We start from the raw sequence: 27799 nt of genomic DNA on the forward strand, positions 1-27799 counted from the left end.
CCTTTGGCTCAGGGTTTTAACCCCCCGCTTTCCCACGTGATCACGGAGAGGCGTGTCCCTCCATAGGCCCCGCTCACTCGCTGCATCGCCCCGGCAACGAGGCGAAGCGGCGGGGCGACGGTTCGCGGTTGGCAGCGCCGGGCCGGAGCGCTGCGGTGAGCGGGCGGCGCGGGTCTGGGGCAGGAGGCGCGGGTCAGCGGTGCGGGTTAGGAGCGATGTTTCGTTTTGTGTGTGGGATGTGTCCTACCGGGCTGCTGAACTCCGCGTTGGCAGATAGGTTGGTGTAAACGGGGTTGTGTTTTCCCTATCTGCCCGCTCTCTCTGGTGGCTTGTGGCTATTTCGGCTTGTGTTTTGATGTGAGCAGCCCGTTTAATGTGTGGTGGTGATAGTTTTGGTTATCTCTATTTCAGGTATGGCAGAAATGCAGATAGTTGGCTGTTATTAATTCTAATTTAAACTGTAAGGCAGATATTTAAAATCACTAGAAGTATTGCTTAAAATTTGAAAATACATAGTAGTTCAGATTTTCTAAGTTTATACAAATCAGTGGATGGTTTCCAGTGTTTGCATTTTGTCCTCTATTTGTCCCCTGCTTTCATCCTTCCGTAATCCCGTGTGAGGAGATTATAGGCAGCATGTCATTAGGAGTATAAAACAAGCTGTTGTTTGCAATAGGATTTCCCATCTGTTTGGGAGACAGAACTATTATGACAACTTTACCAAGTGTGCAGATGTTGATTGTAGCAAAATTTGGTTGTCTAGAGCATGGAAATATGGAATCATAGGACAGCTTAGAATGTAAAGGACCTTAAAACCCACCCAGTCCCAACCCCTGCCATAGGCAGGGCTGCCTCATCTGCTCAGCTGCCCAGGGCTCCATCCAACCTGGTCTCGAGTACCTCCAGGAATGGGGCACCACAGCTTTGCTGGGCAGCTGTGCCAGCACCTTTCTGCCCCCTGAGTAATGATTTCTGCCTAACATCTCACCTCAGTTTTCTCTCTTTTAGTTTAAAACCTTTCTTCCTTGTCCTATCACTATCAGACTGTTAACATAAGTGACTACATCAGCTAGTTCATGATAGTCATCAGTAGAACAGCTTGGCATGCATTCATATTGTGGTGAATGTATGTGATGTGTATTATGGTTCTTAAATATTGATGTCGACTTACATAGTTTTCATGTGATTTTATGCCTTTCCACAGAGCGATTTTGACATTTCCATATGACTACTGAAGGAACATCTGAAATTTCTGTACTTAACTTGATTAGCTGTGCTCATACCCTAAAAACTACGGTATGCCACAGAAAAGGAATAAGGCAATGAAATATACTGCAGAATGTACATTTATTATGTCTGCAATCTACTATAATACATAAGAATTTTTATTTGTGTGTTACTGTTTCAAGTGCACATGATGAAATAAGAATGTAAATTGGACAAATAAAATAATATAAAAAATAATTAATTTGTCATTCTAAATTGGCTTGGAAAGCTGATAGGATTTAGGCACCCAGATCCTAGGACTTAAGGGTCAAAAAATCAGGAGTGTATCTGTATTTGGGTCTTTGTTTATTACAAACGCAGAGTTTTCTTACCTGGTATTTTAGTTCATTTCCCTAGAAAGCAGAAAGTCGAAATGAAATGCAGTGTATGTTTCATATGTGTGAGTTCTCAAAAATGTTTAATGTATACAATGCCAGAGTAGGAGTTATATAGGTCCAAATTTGACACATACTGCAGTGCTCTCCCTGAAAAGCAAGTCATAACAATGTGCAGTTATGCTTGTTGAAACAGAGAAGTGCAGGCATCCAAATCCTCCTACAATTAACTTCACTTTGTGTTGTGTGTGCAGTCTGTCATTGCTTTAGATGCTGTAAAAATGTGTACTGGAAGATCTTCAGGAAGTTGTATATGTAAATATAATATGTCTATGTGTTTATGTATGTCTGTATATATACACACACACAACTCTAACGATCAGTAAATAGCAGGATATGACTGGCTAGTATGTATTTTAGTTTGGCACAAACACTTGATCATCTGTTTATTGCCGCAGCCAACAGATGGTCTTGTAGAAGAAATGATGTTCAAAGTATTAAAGATGAGAGCGCACTGAGGAATTTGAGGAATGAATTCTGAGAAAGCTGATAGACAGGAAAAGGATATAATATATGTATATAAAGTCCAGTTAAAAGTACAGTGGTGATTTTCATTGTCTATGACATGGGTCATCTTTGCTTCCCATAGTGGATAAGGACACTGAAAGAAATGGAAGGCTCCTGTCTGTAAATACCTGATTTTGTGGCTAGATCCACTGTCAAAAATTTGTTTGTTTGTTTTTTTTTTTGCAATGGAGTGTCCTACATAACACTGGGCTTGCAGGCACCAGTTTGGTTTCATCTCTCTCTAAGTGAAAGGAGGGACTTTGGGAAATAGCTATCAGGGCTCATCGGCAAAGCTTTAATCTAGGTTCAAAGAGGGAGGAAATTGGATAGTGAGCCTATCCATGATTAGGTGTGGGATGGCATGGCAATGCTAGAGGTACAGGCTACTAGCTGGGGCCCTCAACCTGCTGCAACACTGCAGCACATTTGAGATCTTAGGACAGTGAGACAGGACCTCTGAGACAACAGGAGAAAGCAACTGGGAAGCTTTACAGGAAGAAGGCAACAAGGCAGGCTGCCCAGCTGAAGTGCCTCTACACCACTGCACACAACTTGGGACAAACAGGAGCTGGAATGCTACTAGAACACCGTGGTGTAGTTGCTGTGACAGAAATCTGGTGGGATGATTCCCGTGACTGGAGTGTTGCTGTTGACAGCTACAAACTGTTGAGAAGGGACAAGTGAGGAGGGACAAGAGGAGGCATTGCCCTCTACATTGAGAAAGGAATGGAGAGTGAAGAGATGTCCATGAGGAATGGCCATGAGCAAGTCGAAAGCCTTTGGGTAAAAGTTAGGGACTGAGATATCAAAGAAAGACATGTGGTTGATGTTTACTACAAGCTGCTTGATTAAGCAGAGCCTGTTGATGAAGCTTTCTTCCTCCAGCTACAGGAGACATCATGATCGCAGGCTCTTGTGCTGCTGGGGGACTTCTGACATCTGCTAGAAAATTAGCACAGTAAGCTGTAAGCAGTCCAGGAGGCTTCTGAAATGCATCGAGGATAACTTCATGATTTAAGTATTAGACAGCCCTACCAGGAGGGATGCAATTCTGAACCTGTTGCTCACCAATGCAAGTGAACTGACTGATGACATCAGGATTGGAGGCTGCTTGGGCTGTAGTGACAATACAGGGGTGGAATTCATGCTCTTGAGGGATATTATGCAGACAAAGAATAAAATCCAGGTGCTAAATTTTAGGAAAGCCAAATTCCAGCTCTTCAGGGAGTTAGTCAACAAACCTCTCTGGGAAACTGTTCTGAAGGATGAGTGAGCATATCAGAGCTGGCAGATCTTTAAGGAAGCTTAGGACACAAGAACTCTCCATCCCCAGTTGTAGGAAGTGAGGAAAGGAAGGCAGGAAACCAACATGGCAGAAGTGGGACCTGCTGGTCAAACTTGAAGAGCAAGAAGAAAAAAACACAGGCAGTGGAAGCAGGGACAGGTAGAGTGTAGGGATGCTGCTAAGCTGTGTACGGATGGACAAGGCCCAGCTGGAACTGGACTTGGCAAAGGGGTGCAAAGAAGAAAAAGAAAGGCTTCTACAGGTACATCAACCAGAAGAGGTATTTAGTGCTTTTTCCAGGCAGGTGTTTCTCTTATCGAGCAGATGCCTGCTCCAGCTTGTTGGTTTCACGCTCCTAAAAAGGCCAATTTTATTGTTGCATTTTGCCAGACCTGTAAATCTCAAGCCTGAGGTTTGTTACCTACTGAGTTTGAGTGCCTTAATCTGTTTGGACAGGCTTACCAACTTGTAGCTAATTCTGGCATGAGGATAAAGCTGTGTGCTGAATTTTGCATCTCTTGCTGAAGTAGGCTGACAGTGCATGTCAACTCACTTGAGTTATTTTGGATTTTTAAACAGCAGAGACACGAGTGAGAGATAATGCTGGAATTAGGTTAACAGTAGATGGTTGGTATTTAAGCATTTAGGTTACAGTAAATAAATGCTGCAGTAAGTAGTTTTAGATTTTCCTGGGTCTAGTTAAATTTCTTTGCTTCTGTAGGAGTAGGGGATTATGACAGTAATCTTGCCTGTCTGTTCCTTGCTTATTCTGACCCTAATCCTAGACTCGGCCTGAAGGATTTAAAGTAACTACTCATACTGAGGTGTTCTATTTTAAAGAACACAAATAGATCTCAGGTTACTGTTATAAAGAAATTACAGGGTGTCTTTTGCCTAAAACACCATAAAATTACGTATTTGCCTAATCATTTTTTTTTTCAGGATCTGCTGAGAAATACCATGCTCTTCTACCTCTCAGTGGATCTCAAAATACATGTAATTCAGAGGAGACCGGTGACCATCCTGCTCTGTTATGAGGAAACATCCAGCAACCTTAGGCTATCTGGAAGAAGGTTTCTCTAAAAAAAATCAAAAGGCAAAAAATCCTTCAAAAATACAGAAGACATCCAGAATTTCATAAACCTTTGGCAATTGTTTAATAAGAAAAAATGAACCGTTACACAATCATGAAGCAGCTGGGTGATGGCACCTATGGCAGTGTCTTGATGGGAAAGAGCAATGAATCAGGAGAGCTTGTGGCCATCAAACGGTATGTAACGTCTGCACAGAGTAAAGATACTTGAAAAGATGTAAGATTTTGACTTTATTGCTCTATGCAGTCTATGTACAAGAAAAAAAGAATGTCTCTTTTTAAAAATATTTATTTAATTCAGTTGCTTAAGTAAGTGAGTGTGGGTCATACTTCCTTCTAGTACATCTGGAGATGCATTCATCTGTATAACTTACAGGCAAATGGAGCAATGAGAAATGTTTTCCATTCTTGGTATCTCAGGATTTGGAATTGTTTTGTGTTATTTTTTTTTAATTTTTTTTTCCAGGTTGGGGATTTGGAAAGGGAATAGTTTTGAATGAAGATGAATGCCTCTTAAATGAAATATTAGTTTTAAACAGCTGCTCTGTAGGATCTAGAACTGTAGAGAAATGCAGTAAAGAACACGGCATTCACAACCCACTCCCAAAATCTGAGTAACACCTAATTACTCATATTTTTACCTAAGACTTCCAAATAAACACAACAGTCTATGCACAACAGTGTAATACTTTTATGTATGGATATTGCTTGAAAAAATGACACTATTTTTTCATATTAATATCTTTGAATAGGCTTGGGAAAAAAAAAAAAAAAGGACTAATCTATACAGCTGACTAATTATAATTTCAGGCAGTTAAGATACTTTGCAGGTTTCAAGTGTTCTTGTTTTCCTAGAATGTGTGACTTGGCAAAAAGAAGTAGCTTTTCTTGTTTCAAAATCCAGTTTTATTTTCAGTGTCACTGTTGCTGTCCTCCTTATTAAGGGCACAATTTAAGTGATGCAACAGGACTGTGTGTCCTCGATGCTTTTAGAAATACTTTATAGTATAAATTGTCTCCTGTTAACTACTCAACTAAAAATGTTTGCAACAATCAATCATGAAGTAGTTTAAATTTCTAATAAACGTAAGAGTTATGTTTGCTTTGATTATGTTGCTGAAAGGTATTGTGGAATGTTTTAAATTTGGTTCAAGAAAGTGCTAGTGCTGTATTAAGAAAATAACGTATCTGGATCTTGTTTTGTTCTAAAAGCATTCTCTGTTACTGAAAATACTTTCTTTGACTTTTATTTCAGAATGAAAAGGAAGTTCTATTCATGGGATGAGTGCATGAATTTGAGAGAAGTCAAGGTAACATGGTGAACATACCACACTTGAAAATAAGTGTCTGGTTAGGTTTGTCTGAAGGAAAAGGGCATAGACTATGCACAAGCATCAGGCCGAACTCAGTGAACTCTTTAAGTGGGAGTCACAGGCTCCAAAAAGCTGTGGGCTTCTGGAACTCCTAGAGCTGCTTCCTCTTTGTAGAATATCCTGCCATTCTCATGCAGTGGCCATGTCTTGTAGCCAAGCCTCTTGTCTTTGAGAGAAGACGATTAATTTGACATTTTTCATGTGTTTTACCAGCCTACTCTAGCATGTGTTTCTAGGTGTTTAGGCAGTCCTCATATTTTGTATTTGGGACACTTTTAAAAACACTGGAAGTCTTGGCTACCCAAGTGACAGAATAAAGCTTGACCTTGAACATCTTGCCTTAAATTTCAAGTCATCCCATGTTTCAGGTCTCTGAATTTCTGTAAATACAAAACTCCTTACCAGAGGAATTGAGTGTCCGTAACTTGAATATCCACAGTTTAGGTTTAACTTACTGGAAATAGCACATAATATCTCCAGAAATGAAACCTGCAAGGGGAGTATTCATAAAAACAGAAAGCCTTTGACACACAATATTCTCCTGGAGAAACTGGCAGCCCAGGGCTTAAACAGGTACACTGTATGCTGGGTAAGGAACTTGCTGGATGACCAGACCCGGGGAGTGGTAGTGAATGAAATTAAATCCAGCAGGTGACCAGTCGTGAGTGATGTTGCCCAGGCGTTAGTACTGGGGCCTGTCCTGTTCAATATCTTTATTGATGACCTGGTGCACCTTCATTAAGTTTGCAGGTGACACCAAGTTGGCAGTCTATCTTTTTAGGGGGTAGAAAGGCCCTGTGGAGAGATCTGGACAAGCTGGATAGCTAGGCTGAGGCCAATGGTATGAAGTTCAACAAGACCAAGTGCTGAGTCCTGCGCTGTGGCCACAACAACCCCAGACAACGCTGCAGGCTTGGGGAAGAGCAGCTGCAAGTCTGGGTGGAGGAAACAAACCTGGGGGTGTTGGTTGACACTTGGCTGAACATGAGCCAGCAGCATGCCCAGGTGGCCAAGAAGGCCAATAATAATAAGGCATCCTGACTTATGCTAGAAATAGCATTGCCAGCAGGAACAGGAAGTGATCATCCCTCTGTATTCAGCACTGGTAAGGCTGCACCTCAAGTACTGGGTTCAGTTTTGGGTCCCTCACTACAAAAAAGAGACCCTGGAGAGCATCCAGAGATAGGCAATGAAGCTGCAAGGGGTCTGGAGCATGAGTCTTACGAGGAGTGGCTGAGGGAGCTGTGATTGTTCAGTCTGGAGAAGAGGAGGCTCAGGGGAGACCTTATCACCCTCTACAACGACCTGAAGGGATAAGGTGGGGATTGGCCTCTTCTGTCGTGTGACTAGTGATAGAACTAGAGGGAATGGCCTTCATTTGTGCCAGGGGGTATTCAGGGTAGATATTAGGAAACACTTCTCTGGAAGAGTGGCCAAGTGCTGGAACGGGCTGCCCAGGGAGGTGATAGAGTCACAGTCCCTGGAGGTGCTCAAGAAATGTTTAGATGTTGTACTGAGTGATGTGGTTTAGTGTGCAGTGTTGGTGGTATGTGGACGGTTGGACTGGATGATCTTGGAGATCTTTTCCAACCTTGGTAATTCTATCATCCAAACAAAAAAAATTGCTAGGCTTTCTTACTCAGTTCTGTAAGCAAAAGTTGTTACAGGTGCAGAATGGCCTTTCATTCTAGGCAGCTAAGTTCTTGTGTTATTCTTCACCTCAACTATGATGTAATCCCCACAAATAGAATTTTAAGCTGTTAATATTTGCTGCTTTTATTTTGAAATTAATTTTAAATGCTACTTTGTTGCTTTTAGAGGTAAAGGGAGATTACAAGGTAATTAGAGGCTACCTGATGGGTATGTTTTGTTAATTCCTTACTAGAAACTTTTATGTGGTACAAATGCAGCTCAGGTTAGGAAATAGTCAATGTCAAGTTATCTGAAACCCTGTATTTGTCTCTGAAACAGTCTCTGAAGAAGCTAAATCATGCCAATGTAATAAAATTGAAAGAAGTCATAAGAGAAAATGACCACCTTTACTTTGTGTTTGAATACATGAAGGAAAATCTCTATCAATTGATGAAGGACAGGTATGTCTTTCTCAGAGAACAAGTAGTGTGCTATCATCCTTTACGTATGTTTTTTATACTGTCTTGAAGAACATACTGGAATTTCTGTTTTAGGTTCTTGTAGCACTACTGATGTGAACAGAATCTGCTGCACCTGCTTATTTGAGGGTAAAATTCTGCACTGCTTAGCATAATAGCATTGGACATTGTAATACTTCTGGGAGTAAGACTTTATGAAGTTATTAATGTGATAACTTGCATGTCTTTTGTATTTACTGAGCCATAAGAGAAATTCCAAATACTTTTTTCTTTGTTAGCCTTCATTAATACATGAAGGATTGGACCAATGCCATTCATTCTGCTTTTGCTAATGGATTTGGCTTAAGGTGGGGGTGATCATCTTCTCATGAACATACATGGAGATCAATATATGTACTGTATGATGTGGTAGTCTTGGAGAAACAGCACAAAGCAATGCCTTCATGGTGGACATTAGATTAGGACTTGCCATTTTAGTAACATTTTTCTTTTCTTTTTGCCTTTACTGTGTTTCCTTCAGGTTCTGTCACGTACCTTTATCTCCTTGTGCACAAAGCCTTTAGGTAGCTGTTAGCAACATCAGTGTGATGTTAACTTACAGCTGAGAAGCATTGCTCTTGCTCAGGCTGCCATAAGAGCACCACTGGGTAGCACATATACAATGGTGCTATGCAGGGCAGTCTCTTGCTTGCTCTAATACAGTGTGTGCATTCATTTGGTCAAGCATATTACAGGGCAGTAGACATCTCTCTGCTGAGAAGTCACTCTGCAGTAAAGATAGTGAGCAAAATTATGTCTTGGAAGCAATATTTTTGACACATACTATGTGAGTCTATGTATGTAAGACTTCACAGGTCTGTTTTAATCTGTTTGAGACATACTGTGCAAAATGAGGAAATGTGTGTTCTGTCTTACAGGAAAAAAATATTGTCTTTTAATTTTGGGAAATTATTAATCTTTCTTCACAGAAACAAGTTGTTCCCTGAGTCAGTCATCAGAAACATGATGTATCAGATATTGCAAGGGTTAGCTTTCATCCATAAACACGGTAGGTTTGACACTGGAGTTTGCCTGTATAACGCTTTCACAAGAAAAAAACCACAATGCACAATAATAAATAACATGAATAAAAATATTCATTAAAAAGGCTCTTAATTTTTCCAGACTGTTTGAAATATGGTGTGTTTTTAAACATCTTAGTTACCTCTTTTATAATCAGATATGCTTTCTTTTTGAAAACACTGGGTATTGTTAGTTCCATGTTTAGTACTTTTATCTTTTCTTAGATACTGTATGAATAAACAAACTAAAGAAGCTCAAATGCTGTGCTATGCTGTGCATATTTGTTACTCCAAAAAGATCTATTTAAGGAGCATTTATACCTTATAGATGGCAGTTCTTACCTGTCTTGAGATATCATAACTAATATGGCATCCTTAGGCATAAAAGATATTTCAATATAACTTGGTCACTACAAATCCAAATAATCTCCTTATCAAATACGTTTTGCATTGAATTATTTTAAGAGTTGAGACTTTTCAAGCAATTACAAGCACATTCAAAAAAGGTGCTGTGTGGTTGCATCAACAAAAGCTTCAAAGCACTTTTAATTATCATGTGTAATACACATCTGGAAACTGCATTCTGAAACACTGACACTAAACGCCTTTGCATTTCAGAAAGTATTTTCTATTCTCTTAGTTAACTCTTATTTTGTATGTGTCATTCACATGACAGTGGTATCCTTAAAGCTCTCCAAAGAGAGTTAAAGTTTCACTCTAAGTGATTTCTGATAGGATTTGACTTATTCTGGCACAGACTGTTGATGGGTTCATGTAAAAAATCAGTTCCATTTAGTGTTGTCAGGTAGCCAGAAATTGATGGCTTCTGTCTTTCTGATCAAGGTCATATATTGTTCTCTGATTATTAGCATTTTCTTTTCCTTCCTTCCTTCTCCATGAAATAAATGGGAAAGCTAGAATATGTGGTAAAACTGCCATTTCTAAGTTACTGTATTAGTGTTCTGCTTTCTACACAAGTATCTTGGAATAAGAGATGGTAAATTCAAGCAGTTACATTTCACTGTAATAATTTCAGCCATTTGCTTACAGTGGTTGTCAGTTTTTGCGTGCAGAAATTGTATGCTGTGCTGTAGTAAGTGAATATCAATCAAATTGTTTTATAAAGAGATCTTGTCCACCAATTAACCAGCAGAACTGATTTGCTCAACTACTTACCTGCTTTCCAGGTACATAGCTGCTAAAGCCAGCTGTGCATTCAAGAAACTTAATGTGCCTGAATTACTAATATTAGCATTCCTGAGCACAACACAGACATCTTTTAAATTTAATTAAAGAATATGTGGTGTAATAATCACTGGAGATTAAATGTGTGTATTGGGAGAGGGGCTGTCATTCATTTATGTTGAATCAAAAAAAAAAAAAGAAAGCCAAAATTTTGGATGACTGTTGGACCTTGCTATTTTAGAAATAATTACGCAATTTACCGTAATTTCTCTTTAATCTCCTGCAGGATTTTTTCATAGAGACATGAAGCCTGAAAACCTTCTTTGTATTGGTCCAGAACTTGTAAAAATAGCTGATTTTGGTTTGGCTAGAGAGCTGAGATCTCAGCCACCGTATACAGATTATGTGTCCACCAGGTGGTAAGTATAGGATGAAATTAATACATTATCTTAATGAACTGCCTTTCTCTGATTACCATTTTAATTTATGTATTACTTTTTCCCATCCTCATAGGTACCGTGCTCCCGAAGTTCTGCTGCGATCATCCATTTATAGCTCACCTATTGATATATGGGCAGTTGGCAGCATCATGGCTGAGTTATACACACTAAGACCCCTTTTCCCAGGCACAAGTGAAGTAGATGAAATCTTCAAAATTTGCCAAGTGTTAGGGACTCCAAAGAAGGTAAGACTTCATGCAATAGTACTTATTCAATATTTTATAATCATTTTATTTATTTATTGTTATTGCACTTCCAGAACATACGTATAATCTGTTTTAGTAATTTTACCATGGAGTTAAGATTTCTCAACTCTGTCTTTTGAAACATCTGCTAAGGCACAGAATACTGGACTTCTGTAGTGTATAAACATCTGTTTTATATCCTACTATTATGTGTAATCCTGTGCTACTCTATGATGAAAGTCAGATAAAGCTGTTTAGTTAACTAAAGACATGCACATCAGAAGAACTGGAAAAAAAAAAAAAAAAAGAAATTAGTCTTAGGATTTCATGTTACCACAACTGATTATTTTTCAAGGCTGGTACCTAGAATTTGGAGCTTGTGGAAATTACTCTGAATAAGTTGAATTGTGATATTTTCTTACTTTTTAAGCATAGAAGAAATACTTAATCTCAAACACAAATCCATCGTATAGTATCCTTAACGACAAAGTAATGAAGGAGAATGGTTTCTCAAGATATTTAGCTCTTTCAGAAATTAATTAAGACCTACAAGGGAGATTTGGGTAGTGCATGTAAAAATGTGTACAGTTGTATTTACTTCTGTTAAAGTGTTCAGGAAAAGGGTATATGAACATGAGTTTGCCTTGCAAAACAAATACTTCCTGCAAGTTAGCTTCAAGACGTGTTGGGTTTTTTCATACCAACTAAATACGCTTAATCCTTGAATTACAAGTGTTATGAGTTGTACTGAATAAAGATATGAACTAATCAGAATGCAGCAGCTAGAATGCACAGAGACATACAGAAACATGGATTGAAAAGGTGAGTCGGTGAGTTTGCAGAAGTTGTCAAAGAATGTTCAAAAGAGAATAAATTCCTAAGAAGTGCTCAAAACAAGTGCACACCAAGAATGTGAGAAAATGAACGCTGTAGCTTGACAAAAGTCAAAGAATGTGATGGCAGAAAGCAAAGTAGGATGAAGAAAAAGGGAGTGTGTAAGCAGAGATAGATATTATGTCCCTGAAGTGTCTAATGAAGCAGTGAGGAGATTTCAGAATCAACTGGAATAAAAGGAAATAAGCTTACCTTCCAAATTTTGAATAAATTGGGAAAAAAAAAAATAGGCAATATAATAAAAATATGTTTAGGGAAGAAAACTGTGGTGGCTAAGGCAAGAGATGACAGATGTATTATGAGGTAAATAGATACCTGTGAAATTACTGACTGAATGAAGTCTCTAGATTTGGAAAACCACTGGTGGTGTGCCAATATAAAATAAGTATAACTCTCGTACAGTACAAGAGCCGTTGTCAGTAGAGAATTGAGGAACAGAAAACTTAAAACTAAAGTAGAATAAGTTTAGCGAGGAGCTTGAAGTGGTGAGAAAAGCTCTAAGAGAATGTACTGAGAAACAGGTGCAAGTTCATGACAGACAGAGTGTGAAAGGTCAAAGGTGGAGTTATATATGAGATATATATAACTGGTGGCAGTGAAAATTGAGACTAGATGAGTAGGTGAAAACTGTTACGTATAAAACAGTGCTTTCTATGACAATCATGCATCAGAAGTAATGTGTAATATGTAGCAGTATTTCAAGAATTGAGTTTTCAAACCCAGATGTTAATTCTTTCTTGAGCAGCTCGCAAGACTAGGATGAGAATGTTTAGCAGCTCATCAAATTATCTAAGAAAGAGAACAACACTTGAGCTTCTGGAACATTTCAGTGCATAGCACAAGTTCTGGGCATGCAAGCAGATCAGAGGGAGACTTAACAATGTGTAGCAGAGCAGTGTTGACGTCACTGGTGTGGCTCTGTAACTTTATTAGTTGTTGAAAAGAAGCATGTAGCTGGTTGCTTGAGAAAGGAGGGAGCAACAGGAGCAACACTGCCTCAATATTTCAGAGAAAACTGTAGCCTCTTGTTAAAGACCCAAGGGGTTAGAGACACTGTAAGTCAGCCCTCTAAGATCAGAAAGCTGTAATTAGTTGCTTTGTGCCTCTGTCATCTGTTGGGCAGTCCTGGGACTTTTATCTCCTTATGACAATGCTGAGGCATTCTTCAGGGACATCGCTGTGTAAGAAGGGTATTTAAATATTATAATACAATTGATCACCACAAATAATGACTGTTTCTGGTGAAGTGTTATCTGTATTCTGAAAAACACAAGCAGTTATTTTAGTACTCAGTTTTTGCAGATACAATTTTAATAAATCAAATTTTTAGATGTAGACTTCTTTATTCCATTAACTTGCTGTAAGGAATGACAGGAGTTATGCCCAGAAGCTGTCTTTGTTCCATATTGCCTTCCTTTTAGTAGTTTAAGTCTATAATACCATGCTGATGACTTCTGTTGGTTGATTTGGTTGCTTTTGGCTTTTATTTAACAATATTTAGTAGTGACAGGCAACTACTTTGCTCTATTTCATCCTGGCTTGGATCAGGAATGATGCAGTAAGCAGGACTGAAGGCCTACTGATGGAATAGATTTTCCTTCGTAAATTGGCAGATAACAGGCTAGGAAGGACTGAGTATGTTAGAAGGCAAGATTAGAATTCAGAATTTCCTATAAGATTAGTTGCAATTTACATATCGCTGAAGATTTTTGAGTGCTGTACTTATGCAGTTCTAATTACTCTTGACTAAATAGTTGAGGATAACTACCCAGCTAATATTTCCTTAGAAGAAGATGTAGGAGCTATATAATGTATTGGACATCAGTGTTGTGTTGGAACAAATATCATATCAATGCCTAGAGAAAGAAGTACAGTCCTTTCATCATACAAGCTAATCTTTTTGTTCCATTTATAAGTTTTGCATTTCAAGGAAGAGCTCTATGTTTCAGAGTCCAGAGGAGAAAAACTTGAAAATCCAAGATCCAAGAATTCAATTGTTTGATCTTCTCTAACCTCTGCAAAGGAAGATCGAAAGAAAGAACAAGAAATACATCTAATTTATAAACAGGCTGTTTTAGAGACAAAAGCAACAGTTGTTCTTGGTATACAGGGATGATAGCATACTCAGCAATGGTCTTGTATTGCTACAAGAGAAACCTGCATTTTTCTCTTCTGGAGGGGAGTTAGTCTATGCAATAGACTGTCTGTAGCAGTTGTGGCTGTGGAACTGGAAACTTTGTGACTATACCTGTGAAGACGAGACAAGAGCATGGACTAGATAATTTCTTGAGATCTTTGCCAGTCCTAGGATTCTGTTTTCAAACAATGCAATTATCGAGCAACCAAGGACTTCAGGTTTTACTTCTTGAAAGTTAAACACTCTTGCACAAAAACCCACTAAGTTTTCATCTTATGGCCATGATTTTCCTATTGCAGTAATGTCTGGTTATAGTTAATCACCGAATGTCTTAATGGTGGAGTCAGTGATAGATTGAATGGTTGCACATCTGTTCACATCATGGTTGCACAAACATGGTAGGGTGGTGTAATGCAAAAGAGCCAGTGCTTCTGCATAAGCTTCACTGATCCCAAAGAAAATACACAGATGCAAGTTAATACCCATCAGTTTAATAGAGAGGTACTTGTGTTAATGGGGCTGTTAGCCAGCCAGTCAGTCTCTGCTGAGTCCTCATTACTAAGAGTAGCAGGTTTGTAGCATGTCCACCCAGGATTACCCCCCAGCAGATAATGGTGGCAGCCAGCCTAACCCCCCTTAGTACTGTGGCCATATATATAACAGCAGGAGACAATAAAGCATCGTGTATCACGGTAAGTAAGATCCTTTGTAGAAAGCAAGGATGCTTGGTCACAGCTGCCAAGGAATTTCTCACAAACAGGTTTCTTCTAGCTGCATGCAGAAACTGTAGGCTGTTTACTTGTGTTCCCAAGTAAACATGAGCCCTTTCTCACGGGCAAGTTACCTGTTCAGGCTGTGATCTGTATTTTTCCATTCAGCTGGGTAGAAAGGCCTCACCTCTAGTATTCCCATGTAGGAAGTAGATAGAAATCAACTGTTTAAGCTTATTTCTGTAATAAATGGGATGTGCTTAGCTGCTCCTGATACCCACCACAATCTCTTCTCCTTCAGAGTGTACATCCAAGTGTTGTATGCACAAAGACAGTTCCCCCTTCACCTACAGAAGAAGGACTGCCACTTGAGACTGATGCTGAATTGATTGGTGCCATAGCAATTGCAATGAAAAATAGTAATGCTTGTTTTTCACTGTATAGGAAGGAACTACACAGGCCAAGCATGACTCAAGCTACAAAAAAATATAATGTGATCTAATACCCCAAACACACAGTCTTTTCTTAAACTTGTTTTTTTTCCTTTAAAACAGAGTGACTGGCCAGAAGGATACCACCTCTCTTCTGCCATGAATTTCCGTTTCCCACAGTGTGTCCCTATAAGTTTAAAAACTCTCATCCCAAATGCAAGCAGTGAAGCCATACAGCTTATGAGTGATATGCTGAACTGGAATCCAAAGAAGAGACCTACAGCAAGCCAGGTCTGAGCACCTACATTATAAGGAAAGACTGCATTGTCTTGCATTGGCAAAAATTGGTAGATGCAGAAATATAACCTGATTGTCACCATAATGAAGGCTAGAGTACACTTTTGAACACTTCACTGGGAGATACTGAAAATAAAGCTTTGTTTCTGTGAAGTTGCAGATGGAATGCAGTAGGGAGAGTGCAGGATAATTATTTTTTTTACTAGGAAATGGGCTGTACAATTTACTGAGTGATAAGGGAAGAACTCTGAGAAGAACATGTCAATAAATCACCAAAGTCACAGTTTTTTTTCCTAGGTTAATTTTAGAAAATTAGGTATAAGTATTTCAAAGATATATACATTCTACTTATTTTTGAGTATGTATAGCTAATGCAATCCTATTTAGAAGGTATGAGAGGTGAGTGCAGTTGAGAAACAAGAGGAAGGTGATGAGTTTATCATAGGTGGACATGATGAAAGTGATTCAGAAGTGGTTAAGCAGGTGGTGCAATGCACAGCAACCATATCTGTCTGCTTTATAAAGCATATATATTGTTACAGTCACTGAGATCAAACTGTAGTGCAGTGCTATACATCTCCATGCAGAATGCTGCGTGGTACTTTATGACAGCAAATAACCAGGTTCTGCCCAAGCGAGTTGGCAAGGAAGCAGCTGCAGCAATCCATATCCAAAAGGGAAAGTTTAATGTGTTTTCACAGAAGGGTGTACAAAGGCAGTGATTTTCAAGAACAGCTGAGGCAAAAAATCTCTTTGAGAACTAACAAAGAGTAGGAATTGACCCAGGAATAGAAGAAGAACTTGTTTTACAGGAAGAACTGGTGTATTTGTAAGATACGTAATATAGTTAGCAGGAAAGCATGCAATAGGGAACCAAGAGTTTTTTTACTATAGTAAAAACAACCTGTTTTTAAGTTGTAATTTGTTGCTGTCTGAATATAGAATGGAGTTAAATGCAAAATGCACATAAAAACACAGACTTCACCAAACACAGAAGGAAGAAAAAGATTTCTATAATATGTACAGGTGGGTCCATCTTACTAAATTGTATGGCAAAGAGAGCTAAAAATGCAGAACTGACAGGTGGCTAAATACAACATTTACACATGAACTCCTTATGCATCTCTTTCAATACTGTGGTAGAGATTACTCAAATGCTACAGAAACATGCTCATATTCTCAAAGAAGTTATCAAAGTCAGCTTTTTGAAGTACAATTAGTATGTTATATCTTCTTCTCTAGGCACTGAAGTACCCTTACTTTCAAGTTGGCCAAGTTTTAGGACCTCCCCCACAATATTTGGAGAAGCAGACTCCTATTAAACCAGTGCAGCCAACAGAACCAAAGCCAACTTTACCCAAACTGGAAGCTGTATCCAAGCCAGAGCCTCTGTCTTCACCTGATGAACCTGACAAAACACAGCCACAGTCTCTGTCAAAGGCTAATCACCAGCCTCTCCAGCAAATTCAGTTGCCCCAGAATACAGCTAACCAGCAAGTATCAAAACAGCAGCAGACACAGGTGCAGCCATTTTTTCCAGCTATCAATAAGGACTCATCTGGGGTAAGTTGTCTTCAGTAGATACCTAACTTAGGTGGTTCTTTTACAAATTCTTAATGTATTCAATGTGGCTGTTCTCTGAAAATAACCATACTTATTAAAAATTAAATTAAAAAAAATAAAAAAAAAGCTAGTAGATAATTAAGGAATGTTTGAGAATATAACTAATCACTTACTGAAATTTTTCAGCAAATGAGAAAAATAGGTTACTTCATGGATGTCTGACTTCTTGGCATGCCTGAGCCATGCTGAGAGAAGAGGGATTGTCTTGGGCCACTTATACATAGGCTGCATTGTGAGCTGTGCTGGGCCATGGGTTAGATATACCTGTTTTCCTTGTAACAACAGTTTATATTCTGTTATAATAACCTTTAGAGTCATAGAATTGCTGTGGTTGGAAAAGACCTTCAAGATCAAGTCCAAGCACAACCTAACCACACTGCCCTAACTCTAACAACCCTCTGCTAAATCATGTTCCTGAGCACCACATCCAAGCGGTTTTTAAACACATCCAGGAATGGTGACTCAACCACCTCCCTGGGGAGCCTGCTGCAGTGCTTAACAACCCTTTCTGTAAAGAGATTTTTCCTGATATCCAACCTAAACCTCTCCTGGTGCAACTTGAGGCCGTGTCCCCTCGTCCTCTCACCAGTAAGAAGAGACCAACTCAAGCATTAACATAGTTACAACAACAACAATCATTTACAGAGCTTTGCAAAATAATTTGCAAAAACATTGTTAGTATACAAAAAAGAAATGGAAAGTAAAAATTTTCATTGTCTTAAGCAGGAAAATACCTGAGCAAGCTGCCTTTTTTATGGCATTAATTTTCTTGATTGCTACCAGTAAATAGATGCAAACTAAGCAACTCTTGTAATCACATGGACCTTGCAATTTCTTAGTTTGTAAGAATCTTAAAAGTAAGGTTTTTAGCTTCTTACAATTGCTGTACCACAGGTAAGAGTGTGAGTTCAGCAACATACCAACTTGATACCAGCAAGATACCAGAGACTTGAGTGCTGAACTGGGCCTTTAAACAGAATGTTAATTGAGTATGTCAGCTAGATTTGAGCCATTTGAAGTTGGCAGTCCAAAAGAGCTGCGCTCAAAATACCTGCCAACTTGGTTATATATTCTGTGCTTAAAATCATCAAGGTTATGACCAAAATAGGTACAGTGCAGTGGTTAAAAAAAAAAATCCTTCAACGTTCTTAAGCAGTAGTAATCAACTATACGTAAAATACAAAGTTTTAGGATGTAATCAAAGTTGTATTTTTTTCTTCTTTTGTTCGTATTTGAAATAGAAACAAGCAGCTAGTGGCCCTCAGAATGGCACAGTAGGTCCTAAAAGTTGCAGGAGACGATGGGGTCAGACTTTGATAAAGGCTGTGGACAGTTGGGATGAATTGGATGATGCAGAATTTGGAATGTCGTGTTCAAAGAAGCCTAGCATTGCACCGTTAAAAGAAAAGAAAAACAAGGAATGTCTTTTTAGGTAGGTCTTGGAATTATAAAATCACTATTATAAAAATGTTTTTTAGTACGCAATGATCAGTAGGTTTATAGATTGGTTAAAACAGATCTGCTAAAATTTAACTTGCTGTAACTCTGCAGTGGTGCAAAGGGCTCTGTGAACAGGCCAGCTCTGAGCTGGGTGTTGATGTAGCACCAGCAATATCTGTAATTCTATCCATTACATAGGTCTATCTTCTTTTTAAGAAACAGTGTTTTATTGAAGTGGTACTTGATTTCCCATGTCAGTGAGGCTGGGGGAAGTTCTGCCACAGTTACTTAATTGCTTTTCAGTCTATATATTGTATACACTTCTTTTTTTCCACTTTCATATTCACATAAAATTCTCATAAGATATGAGATTTAGCTGTTGCTTTCTGTGGGAATGAAGTCTATTGATGAAAGCAGGATAAGAGAAGAGCACTGCATCCTTAAGCCAGCCTCAGTTCATGGCATTCTAAGGTGGATTTGTTGGTTACACAGCTTGAACATTTTGATTTTTTTTTTCAGTATGCCAGAACAAAAAGCTTCACATTGTATCCAGCCAGGAGCAGAAAATAAAGGTGTAATGAGAAATGATTCTGGAAGATCCAATACAACAGCAAAACAGTACTATCTAAGACAATCTAGATATCTGCCAGGTAAGGGGAAAAGTCAACATGTCATGGAAAATGCAAACAGTGAACAATCTATACACTACATTTAAGCATCAGATTTCACACTGGATAATTCTCTTTTCCTACTCAAGCTAAATTTTTAAAATTTTGGACTAAATGCCTTTCCAAGAACACATCTTTCCACTATTAATGCAGAAAGTCCTGGCTATGCACAAGTGGAAGAGTGATCAACATTGCTTGTACAGTGTAAATGTTCACAGAAGCTCTTATGACCAGCAGCATATAAAACCCTCAGTTTTTGGACACCTGGAAATATATCCTGACTGACCATGAGCAAGTGTATGTGAGAAATGAAGAAGATGCCCACGTATAGCACAGTGATAACTTCTAAGTATGAAATCACTTCTTTAATGCTTAATAGGACGCCATAAGATTCAACAGTTTGCCCGAAAGAGGGGAAAAAAGCTTTCCTATCTAAAGATAGCAAATAGAAAGTCAATCTACACTTCTTATATTTCTAAGTATGCTTCTAATACTTCCTTATTTTTATTATTTTCAATGAGAATGGCATAGTAGTTTAAAAATATATATTTCAGCACTTAAGAGAATGATAATTCCAAGGAGCATATTTCCTATTTATCCATATCAATATAGCTCTGTTACCACTGGATATGTGAGCTGCTTTCATGCTGTGTAATCCCATTAACTCGCTAATGCTCATGACATGCTGAAGTAACAAGAAATTCTTTGTCCTATTTTTAAACTTATCCTCTGAAGAAAGTTTATTTTTAGCCTTGAGAACCTTTGTTTTCAATAGGTTTCTTTCATTTCTGCTAATTGTTTGAGGGTCATAAATATCAATAAGGTTATGATTTTATAGATACCAAATAACTTCAGTAAAACAATGAGAAGTTCTCTTGAATGCATAAAAGCAAGAGTTCTTAAATCAATGTATCTAATTTTCAGTTGAGAAATATAACCTAATCAATGGATGCTGTCCTTTGACTTACATTAATAATGTTTACATTATGTGAGAAATAATTGAGTTTTGTTTTATTGTTCTAGAAAAGTCTAATTTTTCATTGGTTGAATTATGTTTGGCAATGGATAACATCTGCCATAATTTCTTTTCTAAGGTGTAAACCCTAAGACTGTCTCTTTAGTAGCAATCAATAAAGAAGGATCTCATGGAACCTGGAACAACCAGCTGTTTTCCAAGCCACTGGCACATGTTGGAGGATTGCCTTTCAACAGAAATAATACAGGTATAAGTGTAATAAACAGCAGTCACTTTATTTTTCATCATACTTTATTTAATTAATTTTCTTTAGACCCTCCAATTTAACTTTTATCATCAAGCTCAGCTTATAGGCAAACTTTGTTTTTCTTAATTTAAACAGAGACTCAAAGTAATCTTTTCATACCTAAGCTATGTGTTTTGCCTTCAGACCATAAAGGAAGTACAGACTAGCTCTTAAAATAAAGTTCTGGCAGGACAAATTTTTGTCTGTAATCCTCTTAAACTGATTATCTCACTGTGACAATTTAAGCAAATAGCTCGATTTCAGTACTGCCTGGTCAGTGTGATGTGGAACACTATGAAACAGCAGTCTCACATATGAAAACAAATGAGGTGTTGCATGCTAAGCTCATACGATCAAAATACTGCCTAACATCAGTTAGAGATACCAGCTTGGCACATGGGAAGTCCCCTCACTTTCAGCAAGGAACTTGCAGTGAGGTGCCTTTTGTACTAGCTTTTGTGGGAAATGCTCTTATCAGCATTTTATAGAGTGAAGACTAAGGCTTAAGCAAGTTAAATGGCTTGTCTAAGATTTCACTGAGGTAAGCATAGGACTTCAGACTAACATCTACCTTCTGACCACTAGATAGTCCCATCACCCTGTGATAGGAGGTCACCCTAACAGTTTTGAGGCCCACACCAGTCGCTCTCAGCATGGATGCTAATGACCAGCTGTAGCAGAAATGCTTTCAGGGCTTGAACCACTGATTGAGCACCTGCTGGGAAAGCAGGGGCAACCCAGGGGAGCTCAAGGTGCAAGCAGTGCACTGAGTGACTGTAAGGGGTGGAACCAGGATCCGTGCCTTCCCAGATCTCATGTTAAGGGTTGGTAGTGGAGACAAGGATTTCTTGTTTGCAGGTCCCTGCCTACCTGAGGCCTTCCAAAGGTAAGCAGCCTTTTTTCCTGTGTTTCTGTACGTTACAGTGTTACACCATCTGACCTAATGTGTTTGTACAAGAACTTTAGAAGGCTTGTTCATATGCAGCTGCTGCATGCTTTTTTAATAAAACTTTAGTGGCCCCCCAGCTGTGTTATCAAAACATTTTCCTTTTGAAAGTCAGGTGAAGTTTAAGTTGCTCATCTGAAATCGTGGAGAGCACTTAAGAAATGGAAAAATAACAGCATCAACTGGAATGATGGAATAAAGCACTTTTTAAAGTAATCATCATAAATAATTTCTGGGTTTCAGAAATTTTAGATCTGTGTGCCTTAAAGTAAGTTGATTTTGATAAAATACTCTTGCATAGGAAGAGACAGGAAAAGGCAGAGCTGTTTCCATAAATATGTATTAGTAAGCTAGACAGCTATGTACTGAATTGGGCTATAAACAAACTTAGGTAAATGCCAGTGGTAAAATCTCACTTTTGTCTTACTGTGGCTATCTCCTAAAAACTTAAAGAAAAATAATCTTTAAAAAAAAATGTGTTTGAAAACACTGAGCATTATTTCCATTGGTATCTAAAATAATATACACTGATATTTTATGTACCAGGCAGGCAACACTTAAGGCAGACACATAGGAAACCATGGTAGTTGGTTCAGAGTAATATGGTAGATGTATGATATATGTATTCCTTTTTCATACTGATAGGATTGAAAGCTGGTACTGTGCTGCTTGGTGTTTAAATAACTATGTTTAGTTTCTTCAACTGCTTTTATTGTTTTCCTTACCCACAATGCTGCTCTAGGGTGAAATAACATAAGAACAAATAGTTACAAAAGCTTTATTTGTAAGGAATGGTGAAGCTGTGATCAACTGACTTTGCAAATATGCCTTAATGCTTAAACTTGTGGATTATGCATTGGTATGACTGTAATGTGACTGCATTGTTGGTTAACTAGTTACTTTTTGAGCTACTTTCTAATGAACGAAAACAGTTTTTACAAGCAGGAGATGTTACTTAAACAAAGGTGTACATGAAATTATAGCTATTCAGTGTCAGGTATTCTTTCTTGCTCTGCTTTTCCTCATTTCTTTGGTATCACCTAACCAGATTCTTCATATACTTTCTCTAAAATTCTGTCTTTCCATCTTTTTCTCTCTCATTCTTCTTATCTACAGAAGAGAACTTAATTACACCCATTGAAAAACTATCATGCAAAGAAAGTTTGAATGAAAAATTAGAGGATCCAAAAGGTAATTTATAGCAATTATAACCTGGCTCTTTGCACATTTCATATTTGCTTTACATTTTCTCTCCAAAAACAATACACCTACAGTGCAGATTCCGAAAGATCACATCCTTCATTTTCAGTTGTAACGTGTTTTGTCAAACTTTGCTCTCTTCTTTATGTCTGCTTTTAGACCAAGCAGGATCTACTGCCCTATGAGTTATGGTGTAGCAACTCATGCAGTGACATGCAGCAGCAGGGAAACAGCAGAGGTCCATCTTAGTTACCACAGTGTAATGTAGTGTGAAAAACAGCTTCTACCTTGATTTTTACTTTTAGAAGTAGACAAAGTAAAAAGTAGCCATATAAGTAAGGTTTGTTTGTTTTTTATACTGACAAAATTGTTTTCCTTCTGAATCTGCACCTAAAGTAAGTGGTGTTATGCTGAAGGAGGGCAGATAATTTCTCATCACATGTAGACTAACTCATTCACGTTAACCTGGATTGTTTCAGTACACTCTTTGAAACCTGAGAGAATGAAGTGACTGCATGTATACTTACAAATGCCTTTCAATAACATCTGAATGTTCCAATAAGTGACTTCCTAACTTTCCTTCTGGGGAAGAACTGATCCTAAAGGAGGAACACATGCATCCCTGAAGGAATGCTCACTCCTAATATTGTTTGCCACTTGCACAATGCCACTTGACTGCATTCTAATTCTTTGTTAATTACACTGGTTTTATAGTACTGTGATTGTAAAAATTTGAGTGATTAACCTCAGTGTAAATAGATGGAAACTCGGGTTTCCAGGCAGCCATGTTCATATCTAAACACACTCCTCACTGCAAACATTGTAAAGTCTTGCTGTTTCACCTCTCCCTCCATTTCTGGCACATGAGGTGTGTACTATATCCTTTTGCAACTACTTGTAGTTTTTTCTCAACTTGTTGCCCATGAATGATTCAATGGCTTCATCCCTTGAGAAGAATCAGGTATGCACTGAGGTATGCTGCCCAGGCCATGCTTACACTTGCTGGCACCACAGCTGTGTTTGCTTATACATCTGCTGCCAGCCCTCCTTGATGCCTGATGGACTCCTACAGCAAGAACTTCTGTTTTGCACAGCAGTTGCCAGAGGTAAGGAATGACCTACTGCATACCTCTCAACGCGTGTTTTTTAAATGTTAGCAGTCATAATTTTGCCTTGAACTTCTTATTTTTCTTCTACCTAAGGAAAAGACAATTCCTTCAGACCCCTCAGTTTCACCTAGACTGTTCCTCTGGGCTGTGCTTATCCCTTTTCTGCAGAAGAGTTCATAAAGAACATCAGATATGAAGAGGTAAGAGGAAGAAAAAAAAATGGTTGAAAAATTTTTGACAGGCAGCTTTGCAGAGCTGTAGATAAGAAACACGTGGAACAAGTCATTTTGAGGTTATATTAGGGCTTGTCATGGTCTTAGTTTTAGACTTCAGAATTTTAAGATATAATACTATCTGTCAGAGGATACTTTATGAAGTATTCCCAGTGAAAAGATTAGGAAGTGGGGGGAATAGACGCATGTATGTGTGTGCAGACAAGAACACTAAAACTGTTGCTTTTGTTTTTCAGGCAAAATTGGGGAGAAGAACTTACAACTCCAAGGAAGTTGTTATTTGAGTACTTTATTAAAGTTTTATTTTTCATCAGGATGTCTGTGTCATCCTTTACTCCACTGGAGCCTGGCATCAGAAGCCACTCAGAGACCCACCTGTTGACAGGACTTTGGGGATATGGGCAAGAGGAGGTATATGATGACCCAACACAGCTGTAATTAGCTGAGGATACTTTTATGGTTTGTAGATGATCAGTTCTGCATCTTATAGATCCACTGCACTAGTTCTGATAATAGCACAGAAGACTGAGGGTGTTAATGTGAGGAGGAGGGTTTTTGCACTGGGGCCAGTGATTTAAGAGAGAACAAACTGTCAAATCACATTATATATTTTACCAACTACTGTTGGAACCATTGGAAGCATCCTGATGGAAGCACTTCTCTTCAACCATCATGCCATCACAAAGCTTTTTAAGACTGTGTGATGACAGACATGAAGAAGATAGACAAGAAATGTGCTTGGGACACTCTAAATACTTGAATTGATTCCACATCACTGTACAGTAATCTCAGTAGTAATTTCGTGTGTAAATGCATAATGTTTCTCAGCTTCCTAATGATGGATTGGAAAGGATGATTATGTCGATCTTCCCAAGGCAACACTCACTTAGAGAACGTTGTGGACTAAAGCCAAGAACAATAAAATATTAGGCTTCAAAAGAAAGGGGAACTAGATCTTACTAGATCTTACTTACTAAGTAAAGGCCTTACTTAGCAGGCCTTTAACCAGGGAACTGGCTAAGTCAACTTCAAGTGCACCACAAGAGAAGTTTTGGTTCCATTTTAGATAGATGTTGGTGATATATGTTGAGCATAAGAGTACTGTTGCATGCTGATTTTCAAGACTCACGTGCTTAAGCCTGCTTCCAGTAAATAAAAGGTAAGATCCTGCCTTGCTCTAAAACTCAATGTACTCTTGCTAAGCAATGTAAGTTTAATGAAAGTGTTAACAAACGGTCGTACCACTCTGTTATCTTCACTCCTGCTGCACTGTAGGAACAGATGTACTAGAGTATACATACTTGTAGAGTTTGTTAGGTATTTGAAGAGGTCCAACTAAGATACAAATAAAAGGATATGCACTTCTTCCCTACAGACAAGCACTGGGGAAGAACAACACTCACTCATTATTCTTGTGATCATGCAAGTATTGAAGTGACTACAAAAATGCATATTTTATGGATGCAACTGAAAATATTAAAACCTCCTGTAATATCAACAGGAAATTCTGACTTTGTGGGAGGCGCTGCTTACAACCCATCAGGAGGATACATCCCTTCCTTTCATAAGAAAGAAGTGGGATCAGCTGGACAACGGATACAGCTAGCTCCTATTGCTCCATCTGTATCTGGTAAGAAAAATGCGTATGCTAAAATGTTCCTTAACACCAGTATGAAAAGTAGATACGTTCAGGTTTAAACAGAAAAATATTCATATTTAAATCGGTTTAGAGGCATTTTCTTGACAGAGGCTTTCTTGCAGCATGTGGCAGTCCTGAGTCTTTAAGTATAATGCCATTTAATGCACTTGAATAATGCTGAACCATGCTTACAGTATGCTGAACAACTTCAGAAAAGGTAAATACTTTCCTCAGATGACTCAGTAAATTCATAAATAGTCTTATATCTGTAAGCACTGTATTAATTGTTCTGTCCTTTACTAGCTCTACTGGGTTGCTCTGCAGCTTCAGTAGTGGTAATTTAAGACAGGTTTTCCCTGTCTTCATCCCACTGTTAGCTATGCAAGTCTGAGTGTCATCCCAGTAGTTGACAGTACTCTTGTAGCCATGAAATATAAAAGGAGTGCTTTCTGAGGTGAAAGTGTAGATATTGCTACGTTATAGAAAGTAAAAGCCAAACACCATGAGTTTGTTACTGTACGCTTATTCAAGTGCTTGAGATAAATAAGAAAGAATGCTTCCTTTTTGTAGCAGTTTTGTGATAGGAGATTGAAATTCAGTAAAAAACTCCACAACTGTCTCAGTGTTATCTACAGGAATTTTTGCAAAACAGGTATCCAATAGGTGAGAATTACCAGTAAGATAAGCAAACTCTAGGAAACATCAGCCTTATCTGAAGACAAGGATAAAACAGAATAGCAGGATAGTCTGGTCTCTGATGTGTTAATATCCCTGAGTACCACAAGTCATCTTTCAACACTCATTCACATCTGTGCAGTATTAAAACACTATTTTAGTCATCATTAATTCCAAGTTCTTGTTCCTTTCAGATTATTCCTGGAAAACCAAAGCTGCTCGTGCTCAGTTAGCAGGTCCTACTTACAATTCAGCAAAAAACATGAATATTTTAACGCATGCACCAACAATTCAGCCAGTCCATGGAAGAACAGACTGGATGGCTAAATATGGAGGACACAGATAGAAAATGCCATCTTGAACAAAGCTCACATGATACCTGCACAGTTCTCCTGCCTGAAATGCCTGTTTGCTCTAATCTTTCCTAAGACCTATGCAATAGTAAAGACAAAAACAGACAATCTTGTGTTCTACTACCTATGGACAAAAAAAAAGTTACATTATTTAAAGTACTGGCTATTAATTAGGATTTCATGAAGTACTGTACAACACATCTTGCCAAATCTATCACGTATTTAGAAGTAATGAGAAGTAGACTTCACCTGACATTTTTCTATAAAAGACTTCCTATCAGCATAGTCTTAAAAACAAGAGCTTTAATTTCTTGCCCTATGCAAAAGTCCACCATTGACATAAGCTGCTTTCATGTACACAAGCAGCTAGAACTGGGGCTAAAGCAGAGCTGCACCAGGCTCCCAGCTGATACACTGGTTCCTTCCTGGAAATATGAAAGTGAAAGCACAGACTGGGCTTTGTGAAGAACACCAGTGTCCTATAAGATTCCAGATCTCACTTGTACCTAGAGTTGCTCAGGGTCTGTAATATGTAAATGCAATGCAAACTCCTTATAGTTGGACAGAAGCAATATGGTGACAATTACTGCACCTGGAAGCTCTGAAAATACGTCCCAGTAGCAACACTGGAAAACAGCTAAGCAAGTACTGAATGCTGCACTTACCTCACCGAGCTGTAGTGGAACTTAAAACGACACTGTACTGTTAAAATTAGCTTATGATCACTTTCAGTTGAAGATCTGTGGAGAATTACATCTCCCTTGTCAAAGGTTTAGCACAATAATGTTTTAAGGAATCCAAATCCCAGTCTCATCAGCTGTTCTAATGGTGAATTAGCCAAAAAAGGCATAAGTGCTTGGTAACCATCTTCTGGGTGATGATGGAACTAGACTTCTTCATAACTTAAAGAAGCCCCATGAATTACGTGAGGGAGGAAATAAAGCTGCTTTTCAAAGAGGTTACTTTGTTTTAGATCTTAAAAGCCAGCTTTAGTCCCTGAGATCACATACAAGCTTTAATAATGCAATACCTCAATGTTTATATGCTCGTGTCATACTTTCCTTGGCACCTATGCTAAGTTTTACAGTAATATCTTGCAAAGGACCTTCCCATTTACAATAAATATATTTTTTTAATGTTGATCTAGGCTACTTCTGTTCACAGCTGTGTTTAGAATAGATGGTTTGGTAGTAATATTAAACCTGCCATTTTAAAATACGA

General features: G+C 38.4%; 1 protein-coding gene across 9 annotated transcripts; it reads left to right on the plus strand.

Annotated features, from left to right (window-relative positions):
- The first annotated feature begins 44 nt into the window (after positions 1–44).
- MAK (male germ cell associated kinase) lies at positions 45–27799 on the plus strand. 9 transcript variants are annotated; one of them, XR_014882300.1, is made up of 15 exons: positions 45–155; positions 4396–4723; positions 5802–5856; positions 7891–8012; positions 8999–9078; positions 10563–10695; positions 10790–10961; positions 15257–15424; positions 16673–16993; positions 18295–18485; positions 19013–19143; positions 20256–20384; positions 22486–23675; positions 23772–23878; positions 24148–25263. XR_014882300.1 is itself a non-coding variant. In XM_019613747.3 (15 exons), the coding sequence occupies exons 2-15, from the start codon at positions 4623–4625 to the stop codon at positions 26569–26571; spliced, it is 1959 nt and encodes a 652-aa protein (XP_019469292.2). In that variant the 5' UTR covers positions 45–155; positions 4396–4622; the 3' UTR covers positions 26572–27799. The 9 variants fall into 9 exon arrangements, 5 of the variants coding, with proteins under 5 accessions (XP_019469292.2, XP_019469293.2, XP_085076345.1 ...); XM_019613747.3 differs by lacking the exons at positions 23772–23878; positions 24148–25263 and adding exons at positions 25413–25541; positions 26420–27799 and having other exon boundaries at positions 22486–22560; XR_014882298.1 differs by having other exon boundaries at positions 22486–23878.

Source organism: Meleagris gallopavo, chromosome 3, assembly GCF_905368555.1.
Source record: "Meleagris gallopavo chromosome 3, MGAL_WU_HG_1.1, whole genome shotgun sequence".
NCBI classification, from domain to species: Eukaryota; Metazoa; Chordata; class Aves; order Galliformes; family Phasianidae; genus Meleagris; species Meleagris gallopavo.